At 39.0% G+C, this 25,086-nt stretch overlaps 1 protein-coding gene across 8 annotated transcripts in view; it reads right to left on the bottom strand.

Annotated features, from left to right (window-relative positions):
* PCDH15 (protocadherin related 15) overlaps positions 1–25,086 on the bottom strand; it is a 794,976-nt gene that overhangs the window by 91,370 nt on the left and 678,520 nt on the right. For all 8 annotated transcript variants that reach the window (XM_045877695.2, XM_045877694.2, XM_045877690.2 and 5 more), the window contains one exon: positions 11,147–11,274. In XM_045877695.2, the coding sequence (XP_045733651.1) occupies positions 11,147–11,274 (128 nt within the window). The remainder of the gene's footprint in view (positions 1–11,146; positions 11,275–25,086) is intronic.

Raw genomic sequence — 25,086 nt, 5'->3', positions numbered from 1 at the left:
TAAAAATAGAAAATTATTTTTTTTAAGACTTTATTTGAGAAAGAGACAGAGAGAACCAAGCAGGGGGCGGGGAGAGGGAGAAGCAGACTCCCCGTTGAGCAGGGAGCCCGATGCGGGACTTGGTCCCAGGACCCTGGGATCATGACCTGAGCTGAAATCAAGTCGGACACTTAGCCGACCGAGCCACCCAGGCTCCTCCCGCCGCAACAAAATAGAAAAGTTTTAATTATTAACTAAACAGAGAACTAACAAGAAAAATACAACCCCCTCCCCGTCTGTCAGAATTATTTTATCTTGCAAGAGGAATAGCTTAAAATGACCAGAAATTTAAGTAAACATCTTCCCTTTGTTTTTATGACATTTTTTAAAGTTTTGTTTTTCAAATTAGATCTCTAGAGGTAGCCAGCATCTAGATCAAGGAATGGAGCATTACCTGCCTCCCTCCTCAAAAATAACTCTTCTGATTTGATTAGTTCTTCCTGTTTTTGAGCTTTATATAAATGGGCTTAGGAAATTTTTTGTCTGAATTCATTTGCTCACATCGTATTTCTGACAGCCATCCGTGCTGTTGCATGCAGACATAATTTATTCATTTTCATTGCTCTGCAGAACTCCACTGTAGAAATATACTACAGCTCATGCACGTACTGTGACTGGACAACGATGTTGTTTTCAGCTTTTAGATATTATAATAAGGAGTACATCTACAACAAGTGGATTTTTGGCACACATTTTTTTTAAGCATCTGTATGCGTTTCTGCTGTGTCAATATTTAGGGGTAGAAATTCTGAGTCAGGGGTTATGCATATGTTCACACTTGATAATGCTTTCCAAAATGTTGTACTAACTTACATCCCATCCGCAGTATCTGTGAACTCTGGGTGTTGCAAAATTTGGTTTCATCGGTCTCTTTTTAGCCATTCTTATCAACAATAGGGTGGTCTCTTGTGGTTTATTTGTAAATCCTAGTAGTTAATAAAACTGAATGCCTCTTTTGTGGGTTTTTTTTTTTTTTGCCAATTTTTATATCCTCTTCATGTAGGACCTATTCCAATCTTATTCCTGTCTTTTTATCTTGGGAGTTTTGTTTTGCTTTGTTTTGAATCATCATTTTGTTAGAGTTCTATACACTCTGGATTGGAGATCTTTGATACTAGTTTGTAACATATCTTGGGATCTTTTGGCTTCAGGTGGTAATAAAGTCTTTCAAATTACTATGAACCTCATTGACTTTGTCTTTTTATAGATTACTTGGATCACAAGAGGCCATGACTGCCTAGGGGGAAAAAAAAATCCTGGGAAAAATAAAATGAAGCACTATAAAAAGGAGATATGTTTGTCAAAACTAGTGTAGCTACCACAACAAGTTTCAGGATCTAGTTGATGGGAATCTCTAGTTTCCAGTTTTATTATTCCTATGCATTGAAGTGTTGTTTTGTGAATTCAGACATTTCTCTGCCTTTTAAAAAAAATTTAAGTTCTTTTGGCACCTCTCAGATGTACAATGACTTACGAATTAACCAAAATAAATGATGTTCTCTTTATGTATATAATCTTGCCTTAGGCCTGCTGGTTTTCATTATGGAAATTTTATTAAAATTACTAGGAAGAATCAGCCATTTTTTATGACCTATTTGGACCTAAGTTTTCTTCATAATACATATTAAAGGAATCTAGTATTTTACTCTTCTTACTGGCAATACTAATAGGCGATTCGAAATTAAATGGATTTAGAGAGATATGAATAAAACTTTTTAAAAAGATGATTTATCACTTTTGCTTAGATTGGTGTTATAGGTCTTCTGTGTTGGGTCAGGACGACACAAAGTTAAACAGAGGTTCAAGAAATTACAGGACATTTTCGGACAAAAGTGATTATTTGCCTGAATCGTCTTTGGAATTGTGTTTGGCAATGCAATCCTCATTTTCACAGGGATTCTGCGATTTTTAAGCTGAGTGTCAACACTCCTACCAGATGATAGAAGACACGATCCTTGAAACCTAATATGGGAGCACACACACGATCATTACTACCCTACAACAGATTAAATCTCCTACAAGAAAATGGAAGCTTGACTCAAAAGATGATATTCCATATCCATACCCTGGACTGTTTTGCATTTAATCATCTGAAAGACATGTAGGCATTAAATAAATTTCTAACCCCAGTAGACAGTGATCAGACTTTGAAATATATGAGCCACCAGTGAATTTAGGAAAGACAAAATGATTTGGCCATTCATTGAATAAAGTATTTTCTTGTCATATATCATGTCCAATGGCTTAAGACCCATAAAAATTCCTCAAGCTCTCTACTTTTAAGGAAATTTCCAGTTATGAGAGTGACTTTTCATCTAGTTTTAAGGACCCAAAACCTTCCTGATTTTTCAAACACTTATAGCTTGGAAAAAAATAGTTCCCTTTCTATTTTAAGCAACAGAAATCAAGACAGTTCTTAATTAAGTCACATTCAAGCCAAGAAGTATAAATTAAGTTACTACCATGTGAATGGAAGATTTTAGATCTCCTTTCTGTGATAATAGAAAGGCTGATTTGTATAGAGAAGGAGAAGAGAAAGAATGAAACTTACATTTGCAAAATTATTTTATCTGGACAGTCCATTTGCAGCAAAGGAAAGCCGTGGTTTTGTCCATTTATACCATTAACAATGAAACTATAATTGTATACTTGTTTATACCAATACGGACCAATGCTATGTATCAGGAACTTTACATATCTCAACTTGTACAAGGGAAAAAAATGTAGGCTTGGACTCTTAGAAACAGAGTACTTAGCGATCATTTGTTTGCATATACCCCACAGATTTCCAAAACAGGTACGAGGTTGTTTCTGAAACTCCATAAGGTTTAATAACATAAAAACAATTAAAGGGGAAGATGACAGAGAATAAAAGCAGAGCATCTCAAGAAAACCAGAGAGAAAGTTAGTGTGCCACATGCGCATTGCATTCATCTTCTAAAATTGCTAAAGATGAATCAAATATTTGGCTTTAAGTCTCCAGCAGACAAACCGAAAGGAAAACATCATTCAATACAACATAATCCAAGACCATGTAACAAAAGCATACCAGTTGTTAGGAAAAAAACAATTTTCTCGACAATTCGTGTCTCCATCGGAGTTAAATAAATGGAAAAGTATGATGGATGCCTGAAATTCAAAGAGATATCAAACGTAAGTCTTAATTTTGGCAAGAAAGAGAAATTCCCAGGGAAATGAGAGATCCTGTAACTCTGAGCATTGGAAGCAGACTCAAGAAAGTTTCACTGAAAGAGTATTTCTACTTATCTGAAAATCGATAATTTGTTCACGTAGTTCATGGAACGTCCTGATTCAAGAGGCTAAAAGACATGGCTATACGTAAAAAATAAATAAAATTTTAAACAAACACCAATTTGAGGTGGTAGGCACAATACATCTATAATGTCATTGAATTTGTGGGGAAGCATGACATTTGAATTATAGTAGAGAAAACACACACATAAATACGTAATTAAAATATAATGTGTCTAAGTTCTAAATAGACACATAGTAATTCAGTTATAGGGTCATAGCCAAGAAGGCAATGAGCTTGTGCCTCTTGAACAGTGTTCGTATAAAGCTGTGTTTCCCATAGTTGGCAAAGGGGAATCAAAATCAGTATTTTATGAGATTGGACTGATACTTGTTAACATGTCTATCGTATAGAGTGCCTAGGGAAAAAATGCTCCTAAAATAATCCACTGGTTTCCAGTGACACAAACCACAAAAACTGAGACATACACGGCGCTTTGGATTTCAGAATTAAGTAATCCACACGACTGACCTTCAAATGTAGCTCTCAGATATAACAATTCTCTCAGGGCACTTGGCATTTTTTTCCTCCATGCCATCATTTTTCTAAGGTTAAGTAACATACAACTATCAGAAATGGTTAAAGGCTTTAAAAGGCACCAGGTCCTAAAGCAGTATTTGCATAAGAAAAGACAAGAGTGGCCGGGAGAGTTGAAGTGTAACGCCCCACCCAGACTTAATTTCTGGGACTGAGTCCAAGGGATTTGAGCCAGCCCTGCACTCTGGCACCTGGGAGGTGGCAGAAAGCTGTCTCTGGGCGGGGAGCTGGCTGTGCATCCTGATGGCTCTCCTGACTAGCTGTGGGCAGGTAACATACTATTTCTGTGCCTCTGTGTTCTCACCCGTAAATTGAGAATAATACAAGAACCCCATGGAGTTCCTGAGGAATATGAATGAATTAGTTCCTGAGAAGCATTTAGAGTACCCAGCATCACTATTAGTATCCTCCTGGACGTGAGCCAGGCACGGGGCGAGTCCAAGACGCCACGCTGGGGAAACACGCTAAACCCTCACAAATGTGCTGGAATTGTTTTCCACCAGACCCGCGTGAGCAGGCACAGGGCTGGGGCTCAGGAGCCCTCGGAAGCACCAATCTGACTCCAAGCAAAAACTACTGCCCCCTTCACTGTTCACCTTGCGGATTTCTCCACGCTTTGCCCATGAGGACATCTGCATCCTCTACAGTGCCCTTCGCTTTCTTCTCTCAACAGCATCATTCTGCTAAATCCTCTTGCCACGTCTCAATGCTTATTGAGAAAATGTAATAAATAATTAAGGATTTGACAGTGAGAACTGTTCCTTTGTTGACGCTTTTTCAAAATTGTATTTTTAGTTCATTTCTTAAACCTGGCTTCTCTAATAACTCAAAGATGCAATATTCATAGTCTTTTTGACATTCAGTAGACATCAAGTGAACATTTTAATTCAATTTTTCTGACACTGAGTTTTTCTCATCTGCAATCTGTGGAGAGAGGGACTTATTACACTAACTTCTGGAAAATATCCTCATAACTCAGAGATTTCTTGACCATACTTGGTCTCTCCCTATATTTGCAGTCAGGCTCTTGGTTGCAGTTAAAAAAACACGCATTAAACTGAAAAAATTAGTTACTAAATTGAGCGGTGCTTCTAAAACCCGATCTGATTTGTTGCTTTAATAGAGGGAATTATGATTCACAGAGGCCACCTCAATTTGAGAAGCAATTAGTTGCCTTGTTAATTGCCTCCTAATTTTTCAGAGAAACTTAATATGTTCTGTTATTTCTGCCAACATTCCATTTCTGCCACGATTCTACTCCTCACTTCCCATGGGAAGCAGGGGATCTGGAAGTTACCAGAAAAGTCCTTAAAAAAAGTAAACCGAACTGAATTCTCACTTCACTGGTTATGGGCTGAGATGCTTGGAAAGTTACTTAACCTTACTAATTACCATTTTCCCCAACAATACAATAAAGAATAATCTCCACCCACTGTAGAGGTAGGTGTTTTATTTATTTATTTGTTTGCTTGTATTTATTTAAACAAATTCCAGAGGCTAAAATATGAAGAGTTTTTCCACAGTTCTCAGAAAAATAATAAAGACATATAAATGGCAGCTATTGTTATCAGTAAGGTGTATTCATTAATATTTTCCACAGGACAAAGAGGACCAAAAAAGTTAATGTTCAAATGTCCAGCTTATTCTTACTTAGCTCACACAGAAAATTATGAGTAATATTTCAAATACTCATGAATTTTTCCAACTTTGCTTTCATCGGTTACATGGCTGCTTTTGAACTTTTTTTTTCTGTATTCTGGACACTGTTTCTTTTGACTTTTAAAAAATATATGTTGCAAAATATATGCTTTTAGCTTATTGCTTTTCTTTTCATCATTGACAGCGTCTCTGTTATAGCGGTCTGTTATTCTGATGTAACCAAATTTATCAGTCATTTTTCATTAGCAGAGGACATTTCAGTAAGTGATATTCAACTAATGGTCTTGACCCAAAGTTAGGGGCATCTGAATTTCCTGGGGGCTTTTCTTTTTTTTAAGATTTTATTTATTTATTTGTCAGAGAGAGAAAGAGAGCACAAGCGGGGGCAGAAGGAGAGGGAGAAGCAGACTCCTCGCTGAGCAGGGAGCCCAACATGGGCCTCGATCCCAGGACCCTGAGATCATGATCTGAGCTGAAGGCAGACGCTTAACCGACTGAGCCACCCAGGAGCTCCTGGGGGCTTTTTCAACATACAAGGTGCTGTAGATTCTGACACGTATGTACTCCCTACAGGCTGAGAGCATCAGAGCCAGATAGTTGCAGCCAATACTGAGAGCAATGATGATGTGTTGGAGAACAAAATGTTAAAATCCACAGTTATATAATCAATAAAAATAAACAGATGAAAACAAATCTTTACTTCTGAAGCTGAATGTAAGATTCATATTCACATCAAGCTAAGAGGGATGGGTACCACTGAGAAATAATAGTTTTGAGAGTAACAGTTTTCATATTCTGCCAACATTGGAGATGCCCTTCTCCCTTTGGGATTTTTCCTTCACTGAGCTAAAATAGCCATCACATAAAATTTACCATTTGAACCATTTTTCAGTGTACACCTCAGTTGTCTTAAGTACATTCACATTATCATGTGACCATCACCGCCATTCCCATCTAGCAGGTTTTTGTCTTCCCAAATTGGAGCTCTGCAACCTTACGCATGAACTCCCCATCCCCTGCCCCACTGGCCCTGGCAGACCACCCTTCTCTTTGCCGTCTCGGAATCTCATACAAGTGGAATTATACATTTGCCTTTTTGTGTCTGGCTTATTTCACTGAGCATATTGTCTTCAAGGCTTATGCATGATATAGCGCAGGTCAACATTTCCTTCTTCTGTAAGCCTGAATACTATTCTACTGCAGGTATGCACCGTATCAGGTTCATCCAGGCACCTGCTAATGGATATATAGGTTGTTGCTGCCTTTTAGCTATTGTGAATGATGCTGCTACCAACGCTCATGTGTCTGATTGCATTCCTGCCTTCAATTCTTTTGGGTATATACTAAAGGAGATACTTTTAACTGATGTTAATTCTTGTCTCAAAGACTGGAGAGAGAAATTCCTATTGATTTTCTTCCCCCTTTCCCTGCAATAAAATAACTGATTGCTTGTGACCGATGGAAATCAGTTTGGTGGACCAGTGGTGACAGAGATATCAACATGAAACCATAATAAAAGTTGTAGATTTTCCCAAATTAATACTTTTGCTCTGTGTCCTTTTGACACAACCTATGAAGTACTTTAACGTGACATGAACAATCAAATTTTTGAGCCAGAAACCAAATCTCTACATGTCTGTGTAAATAAAAGACTGACTTACTTACTCTTTTGTCTAGTTACTAGAATGTTAACTCAGTAAGGGCAGAGGGAGGGTCTTTTTTGTTCGCCTCCTTATTTTCAGCACATGCTAGGAATGCAATATATATTTTCTGAAAAAAGGAACTTGGAACCAGTCTCTAAACATATTAGATATGCTGCTTCAGAGCATATATACACAACTTTCTTTTATTATCACTTATATTGCAGAATTCATTTTAATAATGCTCTCACTGTGTTGCCTTTACCTTCACATATTTTTAGGATGGCCCTTAATCCACTCTCCATATTTTAAGCTAGTTGAGTATAGTCTTATTCACCTATATTTTATTTTGTTTTAAAGATTTTATTTATTTATTTGATAGAGACAGTGAGAGAGGAAACACAAGCAGGGGGAGTGGGAGAGGGCGAAGCAGGCTTCCCGCTGAGTAGGGAGCCCAATGCGGGGCTCGATCCCTGGACCCTGAGATCATGATCCGAGCTGAAGGCAGAAGCTTAACTGACTGAGCCACCCAGGCGCCCCCACCTATATTTTAAAGTCTCACCTTTCTTAGTCAATTCTATAGTATGTTTCCTCTTCCCCTCCCTACACGTTAGACAATTTTTTAAATTGTGATTTAAAAAATTAGATTTAGGTTTAAATTTAAATTTAGATTCCAGGCATCAAGGTTAAAGGCAGCTCTTCCAAGTGTCCACCAGTTAAGATTTATTACTCCCATCACCTCCCGAGCTCCCTGCTTCCAATCACTGCTCCACAAACACACTCTGCACTTCTTCCTTCTGGCTTCTGGCTCCCTGTTTCCTCCGCTTAGACACTCCGGCTCTGCCTCATTTAAGCTTCCCTGGGAGAAAATCTAACCCCCTTCAGTGCCACTCAAATTCTTCATCCCTCTGAGAGTGTTCATGTTCTTTCACCAACTGAAATGTCTCCTTCCTTTGAATCCATGTGGCAACTGGTGCTTTCCTAACAGCATTGATTATTACAGCACATACTTGCATCGATACACTGTTAAAGTACTCTCCCCTCCCCCCTCCTCTCTCCATTCCTCCTCTTTCCCTCATGTGGAATATTACACTGCATAAAACTTGCTTCCTGGAAAGAACCCCTCTCCCTGGCATGAGTACCCCCCAATAAATCGAAGGGTGGGGTGTCCCTCAGAGTTCTCAGTCATCCTGGAGAAATGACCAGTCTCAGCCTCTCTACCTCATCACAGGAAGTCCACGTGTTCATCCCAAAGCACCTGTCACCACCCAGATACTCCTGCCCACACAGCCCTTTACACACGAGGATGACCCAGATTCCCACCTCACCTCTGCCACCAGACTTTCCCAGGGGTCCTCTGGAGTTCACGGTCCATCATTACCAATATCCCCTAATACCCAGCCTTCTCTCAGACTATTAACTTTGCTTTCGGATTTCTCGCCCCCATGCTGTCCGCCCCCCCGCCCCCAGGAGACATGGCTTTCTGTAGCTGTCTCAGACAGCGGCCCCCATACTTTACCAGGCACAGAACCTGGGGGCAGACAGATGGCAGGTATCTCTCTGTCTGAATGAAGGCTTCTAGAATGTCATTCCACCTCCTTTGCCACCTTCTCCCAGTTCCTCTGAAGTACATGTCATCATCAAATTATATCACTCACAAGTATCTCACTACAGTGATCTATAGGCCTCTTGAAAAATCCCCTTTATTAATGGGATATTTTCAAGTTTGGCTTATTTTTCTTTCTTTCCACTACAAATGCTCTCATTACCATAAACGGTCAGGGGAAGATCCACCGGGCAATCTAATTTGCAGCATTTGACTTTTGATCACTCCCTCTCCTACCAATCTGCTCTTTACAGGGTGCAGACTGCGTTCTCCTGACATTCCTGCCCCCTCGCGGCGGCGACTTCTCAGTGTCCTCTGAAGGATTCTCTCCCTGATGTCCAAGTGGTGAGTGCCAGGGCTTAGTCTGAGAACCTCTCTGTCTACACCCATATTCTAGGTGATTTCATCCTGGCTCACCATTTCTTCCCTGAATTTAGATCAGCATCTGTGACTGCCTTGCCATATTAAAAATCTCCAAGAATGAACTCAAGATTTCTGCTACTGCAGTACCTGGGAGAGGGATGGGGAACAAGACCTCAGGGTCATTCTTGATTTCTCTCATGCCCCACATATAATGTCAGCAAATCCTCTTGGCTGTCTTTGACTCCCTCCTGACCCTCTCCTTGGCCGACCGCCATGGTCCAGCCCACTGCCACGTCTCTCCGGGAAAGTAGTACACGGGACTCTGTGGGTCCTCATCTGAGAATACTGTTCACCACCCCCATGCTAACCCTGCACAACATCCAGAATAATCCTCTTATACTGGGTTATGTCATAGCTCTGAATAAAACCATTCAAAGACTTCTTTTCTAACATATTGAGGGTAAACCCCATATTCTACATTTCCAATCCTGGGCTACATTTCCAATCTCATCTCCAAAGAGTCTTCCAGCCACACAGACCTCCAAGCTCCCTCTAGCTTTAGGGACTTAGCAGTGGAATGAGCAGCACGCTCCTGACCTAGGAATCCACAAGTCTTGGTCTTGACCACAGGACTTTGTATTAAATAGCTACCAGTTTTATTCAACAGTGACTTGTTTCTTTCACTAGTTTGTAGTACTGGGGTGGTAACTCTTTTAGTTTGTTTTTGAACAGCTCTATGTTCAACTTCAAGAACAGTATGCACTGTGAGTACTCAAAAAAATTTGCTGACTAGATGAATGAACTGAATCAATCAACACTTCATGGGGTGAAGTAAAATAGGATAAAAATCAACTCCTTTGGAGTTGCTTCTTACTTACAAACCATAATATGATTTAGATATAATGTGACTGACACATTTGTGGACCACTTTTGGTTCTAAGTGGTGATTCAGATCAGGAGTCAGTTTTTGGCACTATGAAGGGGCTGTTTTGCAAACACATTATACATGTTCATTTGCTTGTTCATTTTCCTCTTTCATACTTCGTGTGCATAAGATGATAAAGCTATATGTAAGAAGAGTTCTAATCGTGGTTCTCCTGGTAACAAGAAAAGAAAGGCAACTAACTGATCATGAGTGAAACTAGAGGCAACCAACAGTTGGATTTGCCCAGGGAAATTTAGGTTTTATGTGTGTATATTAATGCTACTTAAAAAATATTCTTAAAAATACCTTCAGAAAAATAACTGTAATTAAGAATATAAAATGCTGGGATGCCTGGGTGGCTCAGCTGGTTAAGCATCTGCCTTCAGCTCAGGTCATGATCTCAGGATCCTGGGATCGAGTCCCACATCGGGCTCCTTGCTCAGTGTGGAGTCTGCTTCTCCCTCTGCCCCTCACCCCACTCTTGTGCTTTCTCACTCCCTGACAAATAAATAAAATCTTAAAAAAAAATTCTAAGTAGGTTTGTGATTTTTTTCTCACATATCTGAGTTTTTTTAAACTTTTAATAAAGTGCTAAAATTATTAGTGTTATGTTTTACATGTTTCAGATTTTGAATTTAAAAAAATATTGCAGAAAAAATAATTTAGTACATTATTTCTTCAATTAGAAAACAGTAATTTTATATTTGCCACTAGAAACTCCACTTTACCAATCTTTGGAGTTTTCCTGAATTAAACCTATAAGAGGCATACAAATCTACTGGGAGCCATACATTTTAATGATTTAATATCTTATTCAGTGCAAATTATCATAAGTAATTTTTCCTATTTTTGTAGTAAAAATAAAACATAAAAGTTGCACAGTATTCGCCTCATAACTAATCTGCAGTATGGCTAATTAAACCCATGTATCTGAGTTCCAGACTTTTGTTTAAACACCATGAATAAGTACTCAGTCAGTACAAACTACATGGTTATACTTTATCTGCAGAGTCTGAGCTCTTTGTTTTAACGTTAGCTCCGTATCTTAATAAATTTTCTCGTACCTTAACTCTGAGCACAGAAGTAAACATCCTTGCATCTTCAGATACACCTCCAATGTAGAATTTTTTCTGAAACACTGGGGGATGATCATTTTCATCCTGAATCTCAATATACACTTTAGCCGTATTGCCTGGAGGATAAGAAATAATATATTTTTAATTGGTGGCTATTCACCAGAAAAAATGCACTGGAGTAAATACTTATTATACTTTCTTTTTTTTTCTCTGAAACAATGGAAATGGCTTAAATCAGAAAGTCATTCCTGAATGGCAAGTCTAATCTCCCAAGGTCCACAGAGGACACGGATAATGATGTTTCTGGCATAATAATGTAAACTTGCTGTTATTTCTTTTAATTACAATGTCTTGGTAATTCATTTTACTTGATTTAATAGGCACTAAAGTATTGTGTTCTGCTAATTTTAATGAAACAATTCAACTGTTCACGCTCACAAACACTTCACACACACCAACTACACCAAAGTGACACAAACCTATAAACACCTTATGAAATAAGACAAGCTGACATCAACTAAAAACAGATTTTTTCCTTAAATATAAAACTAGCAATGATATTCTTTCAGTTTAAAAACATACAATTGTTTTAAAATTTTAGGGTGAAAAGTAAACAGTCGTTGGGTGAGGGGCTTATTTCCACAATGAGAAACCAAGTTTAATCATATGTTACAGGCTGTCGTTCACCCACAGAAAAGATGTAGCTGGAGAGATCACTGTCCTGTGACTCATCAACACTGGTGTGTGATGTCTACCATACTAAATATACCATAAGGAACATATTTCATCATCAAATGTTAGAATCTCACCCCCTCAATCATCATTCCTTTAATGAGAAATGTAGCACCTGTCACTAGTCCACAAATGACCCTTTACAAAGAACCCGATATATAAAAATAACTCAGGGTGCCTGGGTGGCTCGGTCGGTTAAGCATCTGCCTTTGGCTCAGGTCATGATCCCAGGGTCCTCAGATCGAGCCCCGTGTTGGGCTCCATGATCAGCAGGGAGTCTTCTTCTCCCTCTCCTCCCCTCTCCTGCTCTCTCTCAAATAAATAAATAGAATCTTAAGAAAAATGTTTGAAAACAACTCACAATCCAGAAAAAATGTGGAATAAGTGGGTAATCATTTTGCAACAAGTAGATTGAAATGATAAAAGTATTCTGATGTCTTACCAATGTGAACTTTTTTCATATATTTCAGGTAGCATCAAATATAGGGCAATTGAGCTACAAATTATTTATCAGGAATACCCTAAAGTTGTTGCTCTGTCCTATCCCTGACTACATCTAACACCAATCCACTAGCATGGCAGGCACATCGTGGGTGTACAATATATCTGTGTTGACTGAATGCATGAAGGAATAACCTGCATTGTCTTAGAGAGAACTGAGAAACAGGCTGCTTTCTCCTTGCCTGAAAAAGGTCAGAGACGCAAGAGTTATCATCCCTGAGGTTTTAATCCTACCTGGCTGCTACCCATTTAGTTTCCCTCTTATTTGTCTCATTCTCGCCATCCCTGACCTGGAAGAGTCAGAATCGAGAGGAGGGTGTGCTAGGTCAACAGAGAAGGTGCCAGGAGGGAAGCAAGGCTAATGGCAGAGTTCGCTTGCGGTGCGGGGTGGGGGGGGCTCTGAGCTGCACCCTGGTTGGCCACCAGCCTAGTTCTGCCAAAATGAATACCACTTTCATCTTACTAGCGGACCATTTTTATTTCTGGAATCAAAGGACCTAACAGCTCTCAATTTAATATGTTTTAACAAAAGCAATCCCAAACTACAATATCACCTTTAAACGTTGTTTTTTTTTTTATGTTCTTAATTAATGACCACATTAGCTATGGTCCCTATTGGCAATACTTGAGAAAGTGAAGGCTGATCTTAAACTCACTGTAAAGGAATAAATTTATGCTCTGAGATTTATCTGCTTTTCTCCTGACACTTTATAAGATGATGACAGAAGATTAAGGTCCAGGCACAAACATATTATGCCATCAGGAACAATTTGTGCTTTAGCAAATCTTTTAAAAAGCGAGTATTTCCTTAAGTATTGGGGAAAATAATGTGAGAATCAGTGTTGTAATTTAAAGTGACACTTACATGCTAATAAACATATTACATGTATGCATTTTATAAATTCCCAGACTCCAGTAATATAATTTTAAAATACCAGTTTAGTAGTTACTAAAAATCTCTAAAATTAACATCCATAGAAACATCTAGATAAATATCTATCTATTTACACTAATGATATTCAATGAGTGTAAATTTTCTGTAAAATAATTTATCCTGCTTTAACCAGACTGAAGTTTTTCAGGATTTCCTTTTATAAAATACTCATCTCACAAATATCATTATTACCATGTAAGATATCATGCTTTTGTATCATTGTGCTTAAGTCCATATTTGCTGAGACTGATACAGAATTTAACCATATTTCACTTGGTGCTTTAAATCATAAAATAAATTGTGATAGTATTTCCAGGCCATAAATTATATGAGGAGAGCAAGCATGATGATGGGAGCATAATCACAGGACTGAATTTCTGTTTGAATTTTTCTTGTAATTTTTATTTGCTAGGTTTGGGCATTTTTAACTTTATATAATAATAATAATAAATATATGTCTATGTAACATACCTACTTCTCTCAGTTTTTTATTGGTTGCTCTTCTTCTTGCCTCTAACGTCTTTTCAATATGATATAGGTTAGTTTCTCCTCTTGATTTTTAAAACATTTGCCTAACAACCCTGAAGTTTAATAAAATTGTACTGGAATTGGATCATAAATCTGTGCTACTGAACTGCATAACTGATTTCTAACTCATCTGCCCGGAAAAGAAATGGAAAGAAAATATTATAGGTATTTTATATTTACTCATTTACTTATTTGCTGTTGAGTTCCATGTAAGTTTCATCTTGGGTTATTTTTATACCCAATAACTTTATCATAATCATTACTGCCTTCCTGCATTTCACACTAGAGTTTTGTGTGATCACAATTTTATTTTATTTATTTAATTTATTTTTTAAAAATGTCATTTTATTTTATTTATTTTTTTTTAAGATTTTATTTATTTATTTGACAGAGAGAGACACAGCGAGAGAGGGAATATTTATTTATTTATTTTTTAAAATTTTATTTATTTATTTGACAGAGAGAGACACAGCGAGAGAGGGAACACAAGCAGCGGGGAGAGGGAGAGGGAGAAGCAGGCTTCCTGCCAAGCAGGGAGCCCGATGCGGGGCTCGATCCCAGGACCCTGGGATCAAGACCTGAGCCGAAGGCAGACGCTTAACGACTGAGCCACCTAGGCGCCCCCAAAAATGTCATTTTATTTTAAAGGTTTTATTTATTTATTTGGGAGAGAGAGACAGAGCATGGCAGGAGGGAGGGGGCAGCGGGGAAAGCAGACTCCCCACTGAGCAGGGAGCCCGATACTATACTCGATCCCAGGACCCCGGAATCATGACCTGAGCCAAAGGCAGACATTTAACTGACTGAGCCACACCAGTACCCCTTAAGGATTTTATTTTAAATGACCTCTACACCCAATATGGGACTTGACCCCCACAACCCTGAGATCTAGAATCACATGCTCCACCCAATGAGCCAGCTAGAAGCCCCCACAATTTTATTGAAATAGGAAAAAAAAACACAGCACCAAAGGGTAGTTAATAGTATAATTCTTTTTTTACATCTATAGGAACCTATTTAAAATATTTTTCATTTTATTTATGACTTTGTCCAACATAAACATTTTCTTATTTTGATAGTTCCTTATTTCTAATTAGAAGTTGAAGAATTTAAGCCCAGATTCACATCTTCACATGGTCTTCCTATGTCTAGCTAAAATTCCATACTGGGAGCTAATGGTTACTGGGTGGTATGTGGTGGGCATCGTTCCAAGATGTACAGGAGAATACAATCCAAGAGACAGAGCTATTATCACAACTATTGTTATTCTCAGCTTCATGCAGAAAACTGACATGAGAACGAGGTTAGGGGCTGGCCTGTGTTCTCTCTGGCACATGGTTGGGCTGAGACTGGAACCCATTATGGGACAATAGGATGCAAGCATGGACATCTGCTTGCTGTTGCCTCTAGCTCCTTGGGAAAAGGGCACATTTGTGTGCCCTAACATGACTGAAAAGAAGTTTCAGATTTATTGCTGGCCAACACTTTTGATTGATTTCAAACAACACTTTAAAGATTACAGTCGCAAACATCTCGCATTTCTTTAATTTCTCACAAGGAGCCTTTGTACCTTGCAGGTACCAGCCATGCCCAAGACACCCTCACTGATGCCCCACAGGTCATTTCTTCCCCCCCCACCCCATGTTTGAGTTTCCACACAGCCCTCAATACTGTCCCAGATGACTTTAGTGCAGTGTTTATGATCGGACTCCCCAGTTACCATACAAGTATTTGATGGCCTGTTCTAGATCACATTTTTGTTGAACAAGTAAACACATAAATACATTCACTGATCAATAAATTTTAGTATTTTGCCTTTGCTGGTTATGATCCCAGTTCAGTCATTCCCCCTCAGGATAATAAATTTTATGAGTTTACAATGTGTTGCATGAAACACAATGTTGCCTTATGTGCCTGGAATTTACCTGCTCCCAGTTTAAGAAACGTCCTCTAATGGTCAGGGGTCAGATTTGGCCAGAAGATAAAAGAATATCTTAAGGATACAGTTCCTAAGGTAGAAAATGAAGTGGGAGGGGGACTCATGGATGAACCTGCAGGGCATTTTGCCGAATTAAGTCAGACAGGCAAATACTGTATGATCTCACCTACACATGGAACGGGGACAAGTAGAACTCATGGAAATGACAGTAGAGTGGCGGGGGACATGGAGGGTGGGTGTTGATCAAATGGACAAATGTTCAGTGGCAAGATGACCACGTTCTGAGGCTCTAGTGGGCACCATGGTGACTGTAGTTTCTCATACTGCCTCGTATATCTGCTGAGAGTAAATCTTAAATGTTCTCACCACACGCACACACACATGCCCATGCACCCATGTGTGCACAGGTGAGTCAATGGACGGTAACCGTGTAAGGTGATGGATCCAAGAACTACCTTTATTGTGGTAAATCATTTCACAATATATATGTATATCAAATCACCATATTGTACACCTTAACAATTTCATTTCCCAATTATACCTGAATAAATCTGGAAAATAATTTTGATAGGTCTAATCAAAGACTGTAAAATAAATACTGGGGAGTCACAAAATAAATCAAATACACCCAGGTGGTTTAATCCCCAGAATGTCGCTCACTTAGATGTTCTAACCCACGGACATGCCATGTGCATGACACCAGAAGCTTCCTTGGGTTACATACTTTCATGACACTTGTGTAAGGACTCAGGACTATATCCTGATCTTCCACTGAAGTTGGGTTTTGATGATTTCTAAGGCAGAAACTTGGAAGCAACTCTGATTTAAATTCCTTTAAGAAAATCCACTTTTTATCTTCTCAGATGTATTTGCACAATCTTTTTTTTTTTTCTCGTCAACACTCTATCCTTTATTTAAGGTAGCTGTGAAGCACACAACAGAAATGGAAAAAGGCAGAGGGAAAACAGGAAAATGGAAATGGGAGAACAGTGTGAGAAGAGCAACATTACCTGCCCTCCCCTTCCAGGTGAGACCACTCGAGGATTGGGAGGAGCCCACAGGGGATGAAGGACATTACAAGCTGGGGGGCAGATTTTTTTTGGTATGTGTTTTGGTTAAAGACATTATACTCTTACTATGCACTTGGGGGCTCAGTGCCTCATTTCCCTCCCCCAAATTGACATTTTTTCCTCCAATTTTGTAGGAGAGAACCTCTTCTTTGGGTAGCACCTTTGACTTCAGTGAGCCAAGAAGTTCCAGAAGTGACCGCTCCGGTGAGGGGATGTGAGATACCTCCTTAGTTTGCAGAAAGAGAAAATAGAACTACTTAACAGTAAAGCTCAGGAAAGAAAGTAGGAGTCAGAACAGAACCTCAAGGAACAGGCCTCTGTTCCCTTAGGCAATCTAACCAAAGTGAAAGGTGTTCAGAAGAGTAAGTGACCTTCCAAATACCATTAACTTTAACTTGACTCCATGTTTTTCTAGACCAAATTTACTTTGGAAGTATTTTTTTTTCTTTCTTTACTTTCAATAATTAATTCTGGGCTGTTAGTTTTCCCAGGAAGCCCCTAGTATTCTCAAGATCAATCTGTTTCTTCTATGCACATGAAAAACCTATTGCCTACATTGTACTGGGTTCTCAAAAAAGACTTTCTGGATGGTGATCCAAGGAGTTAAAGCCACGGTCCTCGGCCATGGTTGATTTTGCTCATCTGGAGACATTTTTGGGGAGGATAGGTAGGGAAATTTAGTAGGTAGAGGCCAGGGATGCTGAGAAACATCCTGTCATGAACAGGACAGGCTCCTGCAGCAAAAAAAAATTTTCCAGCCCAAACTGTGGATAGTGATGAAGCTGGAAAAACCCCAATTTAAAATAAGAGAGAGAGAGGTTAGAGGAGTTAAGATAAATGGAAAGATTATGTGGATATATAATGACACCGTGTCTTGAGTCTACCTGCATGCACACGTCTTTAATGTGGGACTCCATCAAAACAGGCTGAAATTAATCATATGATGGCTGTCCCCATTTTGGTTGAGTTCTTTAGAGTCAGGGGTTAGATCCCTGTCACTGCCTGTTGGCCTCTCCTCTTGACATTGCCTCCAACTGAAATGCTCTGAGCTCCAAGCACATCTCTAATTATCACTGATAAATACATCAAAGAAATAATTACTGTCATCCTTAGGATTATGGGAGCTTAGTCTGATTAGAAAACATACACTGGACTCTAAAATATTGGAGGCAATGACGGTTTTTCTTATTGTTAAATATTCTTCATGGTCTAATGCATTAAGGTGACCATGTATGAGCCAGCAAGAGAGGTGTCACCAGAAACCAACCCTGATGTCACCTTGATCTTGGACCTCTAGCCCCCTGAACTGTGAGAAAATGCACTTCTGTTCCTTAAACTACCTTGTCCCTGGTATTTTGCTATACCAGCCTGAGCACACTAACACAGTGACAAAGCTAACTACTAAAAAGTTGAGAAGTTTCTGAGCTAAATGCTTTTCTGTGCATTACTTCAATTTATCCCCATAATAACACTGTTATTGATTATCCACATTTTGTCCATGCAGATAATGGGGCTTGGAGAGATTAAACGAGGTGTCTAAGATTGCACAACCAGAAGAGGCAGAAGATTCAGACCCAAGCCTCTGACAACAGATATTCCTGACCATTTCACTTAATGGCCTCCCTTCAGTTTGGGTAATTTTAAAAACCCAATGTAATCCTTAAACCTCTCTAAGTTTGTTATTTATGGGGAGCTAGGACAATCTGGATCAACTGGCATGAATTTTTAATTTATTTTTAGGTATATGTACATTTATGCCTAAAACCACAGGAAGAACTAACATTTCACTAGGCAATGTCTAAGGTTTTCTAAGTTTTTAGAACTGTCTGGTGGCTGAGAATATAGTGATAGAATGGGGCAGGAAAACAGGTCTACTTCTCAACTGCATCAGGAAAATGGTTAAAGACTATGTAGATAATCTGGTTTAAAATTAAATCTGCTCACTGGAAGTGTTTCTATATATCCTTTGCTGAAAATATCCTTCATTCCTGCTTCATGGGAACTTGGGGCAAGGTAGAAACACCATGAATTCAAAATGAGAAATCCTGGATAGAGGGTACATACCTCAATATCATACAAGCCATCTATGAAAAACCTACAGCGAATATCATTCTCAATGGGGAAAAACTGAGAGCTTTCTCCCTAAGGTCAGGAACGCGGCAGGGATGTCCACTATCACCACTGCTATTCAACATAGTATTGGAAGTCCTAGCCACAGCAATCAGACAACAAAAAGAAATCAAAGGCATCCAAATTGGCAAAGAAGAAGTCAAACTCTCACTCTTTGCAGATGATATGATACTTTATGTGGAAAACCCCAAAGACTCCACCCCAAAACTGCTAGAACTCATACAGGAATTCAGTAAAGTGGCAGGATATAAAATCAATGCACAGAAGTCAGTGGCATTCCTATACACCAACAACAAGACAGAAGAAAGAGAAATTAAGGAGTCGATCCCATTTACAATTGCACCCAAAACCTTAAGATACCTAGGAATAAATCTAACCAAAGAGACAAAGGATCTGTACTCAGAAAACTATTAAATACTCATGAAAGAAATTGAGGAAGACACAAAGAAATGGAAAAACATTCCATGCTCATGGATTGGAAGAACAAATATTGTGAAGATGTCAATGCTACCTAGAGCAATCTACACATTCAATGCAATCCCCATCAAAATACCATCCACTTTTTTCAAAGAAATGGAACAAATAATCCTAAAATGTGTGGAACCAGAAAAGACCCCGCATAGCCAGAGGAATGTTGAAAAAGAAAAGCAAAGCCGGCGGCATCACAATTCTGGACTTCAAGCTCTATTACAAAGCTGTCATCATCAAGACAGCATGGTACTGGCACAAAACAGACACATAGATCAATGGAACAGAATAGAGAGCCCAGAAATGGACCCTCAACTCTATGCTCAACTAATTTTCGACAAAGCAGGAAAGAATATCCAATGGAACAAAGACAGTCTCTTCAACAAATGGTGTTGGGAAAATTGGATAGCCACATGCAAAAGAATGAAACTGGACCATTTCCTTACACCACACACAAAAATAGACTCCAAATGGTTGAAAGACCTCAATGTGAGACAGGAGTCCATCAACATCCTAAAGGAGAACACAGGCAGCAACCTCTTTGACCTCAGCTGAAGCAACTTCTTCCTAGAAACATCGCCAAAGGCAAGGGAAGCAAGGGCAAAAATGAACTATGGGGACTTCATCAAGATAAAACCTTTTGCAAAGCAAAGGAAACAGTCAATAAAACCAAAAGACAACCGACAGAATGGGAGAAGATATTTGCAAATGACATATCCGATAAAGGGCTAGTATCCAAAATCTATAAAGAACTCATCAAACTCAACACCCAAAGAACAAAGAATCCAATCAAGAAATGGGCAGAAGACATGAACAGACATTTTTCCAAAGAAGACATCCAAATGGCCAACAGACACATGAAAAAGTGCTCAATATCACTCAACACCAGGGAAATCCAAATCAAAACCTCAATGAGATACCACCTCACACCAGTCAGAATGGCTAAAATTAACAAGTCAGGAAACGACAGATGTTGGCAGGGATGCGGAGAAAGGGGAACCCTCCTACACTGTTGGTGGGAATGCAAGCTGGTGCAGCCACTCTGGAAAACTGTATGGAGGTTCCTCAAAAAGTTGAAAATAGAGCTACCATATGATCCAGCAATTGTACTACTGGGTATTTACCCCAAAGATACAAAAGTAGGGATCCGAAAGGGTACGTGCACCCCGATGTTTATAGCAGCAATGTCCACAATAACCAAACTGTGGCAAGAGCCAAGATGTCCATCGACAGATGAATGGATAAAGAAGAGGTGGTATATATATACAATGGAATATTATGCAGCCATCAAAAGGAATGGGATCTTGCCATTTGCAACGACGTGGATGGAACTGGAGGGTATTATGTTGAGTGAAATAAGTCAAACAGAGAAAGACATGTATCATATGATCTCACTGATATGAGGAATTCTTAATCTCAGGAAACAAACTGAGGGTTGTTGGAGTGGGGGGTGGGGTGGGAGGGAGGGGGTGACTGGGTGATAGACACTGGGGAGGGTATGTGCTCTGGTAAGCGCTGTGAATTGTGCAAGACTGTTGAATCTCAGATCTGTACCTCTGAAACAAATAATGCAATATATGTTAAGAAAAAAAAAAAGAAGAAGAAAAAGGTAGTGGGAGGGGAAGAATGAAGCGGGGGAAATAGGAGGGTTAGACGAACCATTAGAGACGGTGGACTCTGAAAAACAAACAGGGTTCTAGAGGGGAGGGGGGTGGGAGGATGGGTTAGCCTGGTGGTGGGTATTGAGGAGGGCACATTCTGCATGGAGCACTGGGTGTTATGCACAAACAATGAATCATGGAACACTTCATCTAAAACTAATGATGCAATGTATGGGGATTAACATAAGAATTAAAAAAAAAAAAGAGAAATCCTGGGGCACCTGGGTGGCTCAGTCGGTTAAGGCCAGACTCTTGATTTTGGCTCAGGTCATGATCTCAGGGTTGTGAGAAAGAGCACCACGTCAGGGGGCTCAAGATTCTCTCTCTCCCTCTGCCCCTCCACTCCTGCTCATTCACTCTCTCTCAAATCAAAACAAAACAAAAAACACCACACCAAAAAAACAAAACAACAAAACAAAAAAACAACAAGCAAACCAGAAATCTGCTTTCTACATTCTGGAGTTCCACACCAAAAAAAAAAAAAAAAAAAAAAGCAAAAACAAAAACAAAAACAAAACAAAAAACAACAAGCAAACCAGAAATCTGCTTTCCACATTCTGGGCTACTTTTTGAACAAATCGGGACAAGAAAAAAGCCCTGATTTTCTCATCTGTAACTTTGTTGAAAAACAATAGGCTTATTTTGGTTATTAAATGTTATGATGGACAAGCATGTACTTACCATCACCATAAAAATGTAAAGCAATAGAGTTGTTGTCCATAAAAAATGAAAAGTGTTTTGGCATACATGCTATTTTCAAAACATTTGCATAGTGGGTAGATTATATAAAAGTATATATGAGTACTTATAATACTATATATATATTTTTGGATAAGTATGAAACAAGAAGAAATATTGGTTTTTGCCCCTGACTCCTAAAACTCCTTGTAATTAGGGGTGCTAGGAGAATCTTTTGTTCTAACACTTAGTCTTTGGCCCCATTTCCTGACACAGAGCTCCTAAGGAAGACCTAATTTCCCAAGTGATCAGAGCATCTGACACGGAGCTTCTAAATCCCTTGGAATTCCTGGGTGAGAGGAATGTCTTCTGTTCTAATGAGGCAACTCTTGCTCGGCTCCAGGATGGCTGTAATCACCAGAGAGCCCAAGCCGTTATTAGAAGCTTGGAAGCTGAACCATGAGAGATGATGGACTCTGAAAAACAAACAGAGGGTTCTAGACAGGAGGGGGGGGTGGGAGGACGGGTTAGCCTAGTAATGGGTATTAAAGAGGGCACGTTCTGCATGGAGCACTGCGTGTTATACTCAAATAATGAATCATAGAACACTACATCAAAAACTAATGATGGAATGTATGGTGATTAACATAACATAATAAAACACACACACACACACAAAGAAGCTTGGAAGCTTCAGGCCCACTGCCCATTCTCTGCAGAGGGCAGGGGGGCTAGAAATGGAATTAATAATCTGTCATGCCTTTTATGTGATGAAACTTCCATAAAAGTCCCCATAATATGAGGTGTGGAGAGCTCCCAGATTATGAACCCATCTATCCACTGGGATGGGTGGTGCACCCAGAACTCCAGGGGAAGGAAGCTCCTTTCAGACTTCATCCTCTGTATCTCTTTATCTGGCTGCTCATCTGTGTCCTTCATCATGTCCTTTATTATACAAGAAACTGGTGAACGTAAGCAAGTGTTTCCCTGAGCTCTGTGAGATGTTACAGCGACTGATTGAAACAATAGAGGGTCATGGGAACCTCTTATTTGTAACCAAGCCTGACATAAGTTGTGAATAACCTGAGAACCTATTTTCAGTTGGCATCTGAAGTGGGAGGCAGTGTTGTGGGACTGAGCTTGACGTGAGGGGTCCGCTCTAACGCGGGTGGGTGGCAGAGTGACATTGAACTGTAGGACAGCCGGCTGGTGTTGAAGAGAATTGTGTGAGTGGCAAGCCTGCATATCTGGTGTCAGAGGTGTTTTAAGGGTGCCAGGAGCATGACAGTTAATGAGAAACACACAGGAGTGCGCTTTCCTATGGGATATGTTAGGATCCTAGCATACTTATTCGATCATTATAATAAATCATTTAGAAAGAAAAAAATGACTTTATATCTATAGCATATAACTTAGTAGCTGGATTTATCCTCTTTTATACAAATATAGCTTTGAAATTTTTTGTGAAAATTATGGACCATATGTCCATAAAAAGGACTAGTGTGTATCTGACGAAAGATTTTTCATTTTAGATCAATTCTAGGCTCCAAGGACCTCAGATTAAGAACAACAGCTGCTTAGAAATGCCATTTGCAAAACAAGCTAGATTTTCAGTAACATGGAAAGAGGTAAATGAATCATGGTATGTTCACATGGTAGAATGTGAAACAACCACTGAAATGATATTTTTGAAGAGTATTTAATAACATAAAAATATTTTTGATATAACACTAATTGGAAATACAAGCCCCAGATTCTAAACAGAGAATGCATGATCAAAATTTGTGTGTGTTTGCATGTGTTAGCATGTGCATGTTTGTGTATGTGCATGTGTGTGTGTGTGGCCACAGGAAAAAAGACTGAAAGAAGTATGCAAATTTTAAAAACATTCAGAAGTGTAGGATTATACATTATTTTCTTCTTATATATATTACCTTTTATACAGTAATAATATTTTTATAATGAAGAGAAAGTTAGTATTAAATATGTTGAAAGGGAAAAGGGAAAACAAATTATGAAAAACATAACATTCACAGAAATGAAAAATCTTGAAAGAAACTTCATTGATTCCTTTGTGTGCTTTCCCAAAATATCATGTCATATCAAAAGAGCCTGGGGAGACAACGTGTGCATCTCTACTTTTTCTGCATCAACAAGCTTTGGCAGATGCTAGTCAAGCATGTATTTTCCCCCTGAAATAAAATAAATTTGTTTACTTGTTTGCTTGTTTGTAAGATGATATTTCCCCAGGCATATGTGACTTCCTTGTGAACACTTAACCAAAAAGCAATGAATAAAGAGAAAGGTGACCCTGCCAAACACAATCTAATTACTCTTTATCTGTAGATCTTTGCTTCACTCATTAGTCATCTGGTACACAACATATTTAATAATTAGGTTTTTGCAGAAATTTTAGAAGCAATTTAACAACAACTATTTAATGCAACGAACAGGGTAATTTTAGTCCTTAGGAAGTACTTAATGAATACTTGTCAAATAGGGGTGCTTAGTTCCTGCACTATGTCATTACATGCAAGCATTATCTTTAATAATCTTCTAAAACTTCTCAGAGGAAAACATAATTTTTTGAAGCAACATAAACTTATAAACTTTCAAAAGTTCAAGTAATCAGCTACTTAAACTTTCAAGCAGCGGTCACAGTAAAAATGGAAGCTAACTTTTCATTATGATAGAATGCAAAATCTAGCACTATAACTTTGAAGTAACGAGTCTCTCCTCTAGGACTGTCCCCACACTGCCTACCTGTGCATCTCAGTCAAACACACTTGGATCCCAATTGATTGTTGAAAAAGTAAGGTAGATTTTTTTTTTTTTTTTGATTTGTCTGCCCAACATCCTATCCCCCCTTATTTTGGACATAGAACTCCATCTTTTCCACTTTGAGTTACTATACCTCCATTTGTCTTATGCCCTTAATGGAATTGTTATTCACAATGCTCTGCATTCCAACCTTATTCAAGGGTACTTGTGTCAACCTGGGTTCATCAGATTCCCCCTCAGTCTCCTGATCTTTGAACTGATTGCCATTTGCTTGAAGGTTTATGATCCCAGGTGTCTTGATGGCATTGTCCAAAAAAGCAGTGCTTTGAGTTTCTGACCAAGATTGCCAAAGCTTATCCGTGTTGTGACCTTCTTTAGATCCTTTTCAGCTTCTCTGATTATGCAAGCCACCAAGTACTTTTCTGATAAGTTCTTTTTAGTAGAAGTCAGTCAGAGGAGGTTTGTTGCTTCTAACCAAATAACCATCCTAAGCACAGTTGGAAACA

The sequence above is a fragment of the Mirounga angustirostris genome, unplaced genomic scaffold (assembly GCF_029215605.1).
Source record: "Mirounga angustirostris isolate CCGP_5_RB_7025 unplaced genomic scaffold, mMirAng1.0.hap1 SCAF_6, whole genome shotgun sequence".
NCBI lineage: Eukaryota > Metazoa > Chordata > Mammalia > Carnivora > Phocidae > Mirounga > Mirounga angustirostris.
Note: the sequence above shows the minus strand (reverse complement) of the source record. Positions and strands in the feature narration are given on the sequence as shown.